Here is a 7,701-nt window from a genome sequence, read left to right as displayed (position 1 = left end):
GTTCAGCTCGCTTTTCTGATGTCTCAAGTAGTGCGCAATCTGCACACTTTGCAGACTTTTGAATACTTGAGTTGCTCAGTCACTCTTTGATTTATGTTGTTAGGCAAGTTGTATATATTACATTTTATTGTCTGACGAACAGCACAAACAAAAAGCAGAACAACTTATGCTACGCAAAAAAGGTCAATTTTACCCTTGACCTGAAGTCTGAAGACACTAACTTTCTCACTGGCCAAAAAAAGGTCAATTTCTGGTGGGATGAGGTGAGCAAGAAGTGTCGCTTTCAGTAATTTCAAAAGGATTTGGTATCAGTTAGCTGAGCTAACCCAGGATAAGACAGCACGCCAAGCGTGCGCCCGCACGTGCGACTGCACACGCGTCACCGTTCTGTCCTAATAAAACTATTAAGGATTTCCGTAATCTCATTCGTGTTGAATACTAGTTGCAATAATCAATACACCGGAATCACACCGTATGAAGTCAGAAGCGTGTGATGGCCGATAAGTGCGACATGATTTAGGCAGGTGCTTCGAGACTTTGGAGACAGTGACCCCTACTTCCATCCATGTGGTCCCCTTCTTCGACCGTGATGTTCTACAAGCAATCCAGTACAATGGCATGAACTGTGAGATCACCGGATCGAAGCTTTTGACACATTATTTTCAAAAAAAAGAAGAGAAGCTCTTGACATTCAGTCAGCTCATCTCCTCCGGTGGTGGATCGAAGATTGATCCCGATCAACTGATAGGGTTACGGTGAAATCAGTCAGTCGCATGATCAGAACCGTCGATCCATGCATCGGACGGCCTAGATCGCTTGCTATGGGGGAGCTGTGCAGGTTGTACTGTGCTCTTGGCATCCTGGGACAGGGTTTTTGCGCTTTTGATGTCAACGTCACCTTTGCATCTAATAAAGGGCGCTCTTTGCACAATGATCTTAATTTGGGGCGCTCTTTGTCCAGAAAGGCAAAGTTAGCACTTAGCCAGCTGATTGGATAACATAGGTGTCGCCAAAAGGTCAAACAGATAATTTGCGTGTCCCTTTGGGTTTCGGATCTTTTAAGTGATGTATATTTAGATAATACATAGGTGGCAAGAAGATGAAGTTATATTTTGTTTGGTGAATTTTGACTAAAGTAGAGCAACAAAATGCCCCAAAAACTGCCTTGCAGACGCAATTTGTGCAAGATGGTCAGATCAACTGGAAAATGTCAATGTTTTGCAGCTGCAATTGGTGTGTGATGGTCAGATTACCTGGAAAAGGCGTGAATTAGCTCCTATTAGCTTTTTATGAACTGATTCCTGACAATTTTCTATATACTTTGCTAGAACGTTTTCAAAACAACATTTCTTTCTCTTCCTTCTTTGTTTCTTTGTGCTCTCTCATGTGTCCGGTAAACAATGAGGGCTGCAATGGAGGAGCATGATTGCCTGTGCAGGTTTTGCTCCCATGAGTGGGTACCCTGAATCCTGACAGGTCTATCTGTAGACAACTACTACCACAGGTGGCTGTACAATCTTACACAAGTATGTAGCCGCAGTGTACAGAAGTCTCAGGCTTTTCCCAGCATGGTGGCTACAGGTATACCAAATGAAAGCCTGAACTTGTCTTCATAGGCAAGGACAGAGAAAGCAAGGATGAGAAATCAACAGCGTGTAATTCAAAATTCAGACTTGTCCAGAGCATGCCTCCTTGTCTGTTTAACATACGACTAACCTCATCTTTATGGTATTCCATTCATACTAGTTGATTTTTTTAATGATTCATGCTAGTTGATCAGAAAAAGCTGAACATGCCACGGCTGTAAGGCACAAGCACACAAGAACTGACCTGACACAGATAAGACAGCCGGTTGGCCATCAGATGCAGCCTCTTCTGTCCATCTCCAAGAAGAAAGAGCAGTTCCTGACTTTCAACGCCTTCTGCAGATGAAAGCTGAGATAGGGTAGTATACACCAGAAAGCATCAACTTTGCAGAACAAGCATGGTCACATTCAACCAACAGTGATGGCCTTGATCTTACCAGTGAAACACTTGCAAAAATTCAGAAAGGCAGTGGACTGGCAAGAGTCTCCAGTAATAAGTAGTTCCGTTTGGAATCAGTAGTTGAACAACATGTAACTGAACAAAACAAACCATCCGGGTGTGTCAGATCTGTCAGCAGGCAACGAGGCCAACCGGTAGACATGTCCGGAATGCAAGACCACCTAATGCTCTCTACACATTTCACCAAATGAGGGGTCATGGAGAATGGAAGCAAAACATATTTAGAAAATATAACATCCTCCCACATACAAATTGACCCTTTTCTTGGCAGCTACACATGCGAATGCAGTGACTGCAAGTGCTTTTCATATAAACCAAAGTTTGGGTGCAGAACTCAGATTGTCATGCTTTAAAGCTGCTGTACACAGATAAACTTTGTCTTCAGAAGCCAGTACAACTGACACAGCCGTCTGGAGTCCTGGGATACCATCACAAAACATGGAACCGGTTCAACTTAATCTTTACAACATTCACGATGGTCATTGCAGTGGCAAGTGGTAACATTGCTCAATGTGATGGGGCATCAGCCCATCGCGTACTTCTGGGTCCAGGCCCTTGCAGTTTCCTCGTAGCGTTGCCTCTGGTTCTTGTACATGTGAGCAATCTCTGGGACAAGGGGGTCGTCTGGGTTGGGGTCGGTGAGGAGAGAGCTGATGGAGAGCAGGACCTTTGATATGGTCAGGGCTGGGCTCCATTGCTCCTTGAGGATATCAAGGCAAATGCTCCCGTTAGAGTTGATGTTTGGGTGATACACCTGTATTTTCCAGCAAAGCAATTGATGTCATTAGTGCTGAGGAAGGACATGGCTTTAACTAGGAGTCTGAATTACTGAACAATTCATCCTATCATAGTATGCCAGTTTCTCTATGTAGTCATATTCTACGTACTACTTGAATTATAAATTGTTCAGATCAAGAACTAAGAGAAATTCTCCCCAATAATTTTGATAGGTTAGGCTAAACTATTACTAGATAGATAACAAACAATATTACAAATTATTAGAACCTATTTCTGTGAACCCTATGTTATACTCTAGTCTTTGAAACATACAAATTAGGAGAAAACTCAGGTAACCAACATTTTCCCAAGAACATGTAATTCTTTACATTGGCACCAGTGCCCTGGGACCCAGACATACTAGTTGGCCCAAGGTAGTCAACATTTTTATGGGAACATGCAACGACTTTACATTGACACCAGTACACTGGCACAAAGACATGCTTGCAAGACCAAGGTAACAAACGTGATCTAAATTGCACATGGACACTGTGAGCCATTGCTGACAGACCATTGTCATGTATATACTTCAGGACTTGCTACTCACTACTCAGTAGTCATAATTTGAGAAGAATCTGTACTCACTAAAATATATCAATTGTAATTAAAGCATCAATCACATGGTAACACCTAATTCTGGGAGGCAAATTAACTTTATGAAGCTGCAGAAGCAAGTAAAACAGGCCTATTAGAGTCCATAACTATGGATTTTGAAAATAAAACGATGATATAAAGAAGCACAGAGGCATATATTATTTTAAGAAAAAGAAAAGAAAGTTTCCACAATATTGATTTGATTTTGAACCTTTCATAATAAATTTCTGAAAGACTACTCACTAACAAGGTCAAAAGCATTTATGACTTCAATGCAGAAATTCCATATATTAGCAATGAATTGAGGTATTAACAAAGCCGTATTCTAGAAACAAGGTCACCTTAGTTTGGAAGTTCACTTTTGGGGGCTTAAAGGGGTAGTCAGGAGGAAAGTGGATGTTAACAAAGAACACCCCTCCTGCATAGGGGCTGTCACTAGGACCCATGATTGTGGCCTGCCAGTGGAATAGATCCTCTCCAGCAGGCCCAGCACTGCATGATGTTGGTGGATCCTTTTGCAAATCCATGAGTTCCTTCTGAATCCTTTTGCTTGCCATATCTGGGAAAGAGAGAATATAATGATCAAAAGAATGATGCATAAGGTTCCAAAGGTATAGAGCACACTATCCGATAGCTTGATGGATTGCCTGGTATGGACCCTATAAGGCTATAATAGCATCAGAAGACCTGAACAAATTTTAGACAAATGACTGATGGACTCTTATCAAAATATCACTGTGTTTTCCTTTTCTTTCATTCTCTTTTGTGAAGGAGCACGGGCAGTTCCAAGTGTTACATGGATAACATGGGTGATGTGGAAGAAAGGTGTAACAAAACACTCTTTGGTCAAATTTTGAGAAAAAAGAAGCTACCGTATAGAAGCTGTCGCTGTGAGCTAAAAGCATAAAGCAGCTCAATATCAGTCAAGTACACCTAAATGGAATCGTAATCTGCAAAGAATTGGTTATTACATCAGCATGTAGCTTGGTTTGCATATTTGCAGTACGATACAATTGTATCCAGTAATGCTGCTACAAAAACAAGTTCAGAGTAAGGTTCCTACAGCATAATACAGTTATAGTCTCAGACTAAAATCGCTAGCCATAGTGGTAGCCCATATTTCCTTCCAATTAAATGACATCATGTAAGCTATTCCAATCCAAGCAGGAGCTGGTCAATCATCACAGGAAATAAGAAAGAGAGATGAAAAGGCAAGCCGATTTCTTTTTTCTCCCTGTCGAAAACCTGTGCATAGAAGATTAATGTCCTTTTGGCGATATTTTTAGCACATCACGGCTTAATGCAATCTCCACAAACAAGGGACAGATTGATAGATATTAGATGAATTCGACTTCAAACTATCGAAATCACTCGTTCAAAATTATAAAATGTACATTTGCAAGAAACCAGTTGTCTAATCTTCCAACGGAACGACTTGTTACAGCGTGAATGATCTTCAGAAACAAGTTTCAGAAATCAGATTGGTCATGCCTGGTTGCTGAAACAAGCTTCAGAAACCAAACCGAATTTGCACTTTGCGGTCCAGAATCTTAAGGAATCTTTTCGGGATATCCAGAATCGGGGCACCTGTCGGAATTGAAAGATTACTAAAATTAACAAACGCATCCCAATCTCCATCGGAGAGAACTGAGTGAAGTTCATTTCCCCTCTTTCCTCCAAGTCAACCCCAATCTCGCAAGGAGCAAACACTTCGAACGGCAAGATTCTAGAATCCCCAGGCACACACTAGGGCGCCCAAAACACAGTCCTAATCATTCCAGCAGCTATTTCGAGCCGAATTCAAGCATGGCGTCGCCAAGAACACATCACCGCGGATCAAGAACGCGATTAACAAGTAGTATGTTCCAGCGGATAAAGAAAGAGTTGAATCAGAATCGCAGATTACCTTGGGGTGAAGCTTGGTCGGATCAGCCTCTCTGCTGCTCCGGTCGATCTAGCTGGAGAGGGGAAGAAGAAGAATTGCGGCAATGATTGATGGAGAGGATTGCTGGTTATTGGATTATAGGCGTGGGAGACGGGAGACCTGAGATGGAGTCGTCGCTTCGCTTGATCGTTTGCAATTGGCTGCTGCTAATTATTTTAATCGACTAGTACAGAAACCCAATTGTCAGTGGTTTATGTTTATTAATTATTAATAATCATTACCTGGTTCTGAAACTTACAATTTGGGCCGATTAAACTCTACTCCCTCTGGAGCTTTTTTATAAAGTATAGTTTGATATGATACGTCTCCAAAATTATAGTTTGATCATTCATTTATTTTATATTATAATTATTATGATTATAAGTTTAGAACTATTAGATAGTACATTTGATTACAAATCTATTCATATCCAGTTTGTTTAATAATAGTTAAAAATTGTTGGTCAAATTATTAGTCAAAAGTTGTAAAGTTTAAATCTTAATAAATGTGAACGCCTTATAGAAGAGTCTCGAGGAAGTAGTAAAAGTTCTAAAGTTAAATTGGTTATAGTTCCTTTCAACTCTAGTTACTAGAAAGGCCCGCGGATTTGCCATTATGTTATATTTTAGACTTTCTATTGTCGTAACAATATCATTTAAGTAGTATATTATTTTAGGTATCAAAATAGATATATCATATTTTTTGCTATATTTATTATGTTGAAAAAAGGGGTAAAATTATTTATTAAGGAGGACGAAGCACAATTAGCCGAAAGCTTAATGTATATGCGAAATGCTAAGATTTGAACTTTAATCATGTGGCAAATTATAGTCGTGATGGTGTTTTTTTAAAAGTAGTGGTTATATTAAAATATGCGATGTTATTGTGAAGGTAGCATGAGAAGCCATAGAAGAACAATTGTACGATAATATATTTTTAGCAAAATAGGATTTTATGTTGAAAGAATTAAGAAAACTTTGAATTTACAATTTTGTTGGGGAGCGAAATTTTCTTGGGTTGCGAAACTTTAGGTTTTAAAGTTCTAATCAACTTTTGTATTGAATACTGTTTAATTTGAAGTCGTTTTGGTATTCAAATTGTGGGTAGAACGGATCACAAGTAAGCATTTGTGCAAACTAATTGTAAAAGAATTTTAAATTTAAAAGTTTTTTCTACAATAAAGTTGTAGTTTCCGAATTTTTGATCAAAATTTTTATTTAACAACTTTTTATTTTGACAAATTTTTGTTTTCAAATTGTACATATAGTATTGATGAATGGAACATGTTGTAATTTGATTTAATGAAAATCTAAGGCTTTTTTTTATAAAAGCTACTTGAGAGAGGACCAAGACGGCAGATTGATTTTGTGAAAATGGAAGGTTTTATTCGCAAATTTTCCTGATCTAGGAAGGTTAGACTGCTGGTTTTTTTGATAAAAGTTGTGGGTATTGTTTGCAAAAATACCTAAGAGAGGAGGCCGGATTGCGAGTTGATGTTGCTAAAGAAAGAGAGATGTTTCCCAAAAAAGCCTGAGGAGAGGTCGGACTATGTGTTGATTTCGCTAAATGTTGAGGTTTTTTTTGTAAAGTGACCGGAACTCCCACGATCCTATCCGTTCGCTCAGCCGATTCGACGGCTTGGAATTAGCTGTGACGTGGCCACGCTACTAGACCATCTTTTGGTGCAAGAATTATATTGAGAGATGCTCTAAATTAATTAATAGATTTAAATTTAAATTAGGTATTAACAATGGATTTAAGTTTAAATTTTGTGGTAAAAGGGCATGTAGCCTAGTGGTTACATGAGTCTCGGTAGCACCTCAAGTGTTGGGTTTAACTCCGCATATGAGTGAATATTCTATAATTTAACAGCGTTGTATCCAGTGCTAGGCAACGTTTCCGTCGACAGCGAGACACCTATAACGTTTCCGTCGACAGCGAGACACCTATAGTAACTTTGCCAATCTTGAGGTTTGACCGCTTAGTCTTTGAAGATACTCATAGAGGTAGGGTTTGCGTACGTGTGATCGTAGTGGTGAGTGTGCGTGTCTTGTGAGAGTTTGAGTTGTACTGTATAATATAAAATAATTTAAATTTTGTGAGGAATTAGATGGATATGCTGTGAAAAAAACGAGGCTCTCTTTAAGGTGCTCTCATATGTACTATTCCAGAGTAGGGCATGGGAATTGTATAGATCTTGGCCATCGATGATCAACAGTGGTTTAGTTTCCTAATAAGTGGCAAAGAAATTGTTCAATTTGTACCATCTAGCTACCACAAAAATATGATTTTCATAAAATCTGATCACTAGCTAGTTTCAAAGGCTTTCCATTTTTTGAAAATAAAAAAGTTCCAATTTA

At 39.2% G+C, this 7,701-nt stretch overlaps 1 protein-coding gene across 2 annotated transcripts; it reads right to left on the bottom strand.

Moving 5' to 3' along the window:
• Positions 1 to 2,244: 2,244 nt before the first annotated feature.
• LOC120674404 (ubiquitin-conjugating enzyme E2 5A-like) lies at positions 2,245 to 5,533 on the bottom strand. Of its 2 annotated transcripts, XM_039955602.1 has the most exons (4): positions 5,324 to 5,527; positions 4,290 to 4,367; positions 3,759 to 3,976; positions 2,245 to 2,800 (listed from the first exon to the last, which is right to left on the bottom strand). In XM_039955602.1, exons 3-4 carry the CDS (start codon positions 3,972 to 3,974, stop codon positions 2,570 to 2,572), a joined length of 447 nt encoding a protein of 148 aa, XP_039811536.1. In that variant the 5' UTR covers positions 3,975 to 3,976; positions 4,290 to 4,367; positions 5,324 to 5,527; the 3' UTR covers positions 2,245 to 2,569. The 2 variants fall into 2 exon arrangements, with proteins under 2 accessions (XP_039811536.1, XP_039811529.1); XM_039955595.1 differs by lacking the exon at positions 4,290 to 4,367 and having other exon boundaries at positions 5,324 to 5,533.
• Positions 5,534 to 7,701: the final 2,168 nt, after the last annotated feature.

The sequence above is a fragment of the Panicum virgatum genome, chromosome 2K (assembly GCF_016808335.1).
Source record: "Panicum virgatum strain AP13 chromosome 2K, P.virgatum_v5, whole genome shotgun sequence".
NCBI classification, from domain to species: Eukaryota; Viridiplantae; Streptophyta; class Magnoliopsida; order Poales; family Poaceae; genus Panicum; species Panicum virgatum.
This window is presented reverse-complemented; position numbering and strand designations above follow the sequence as displayed.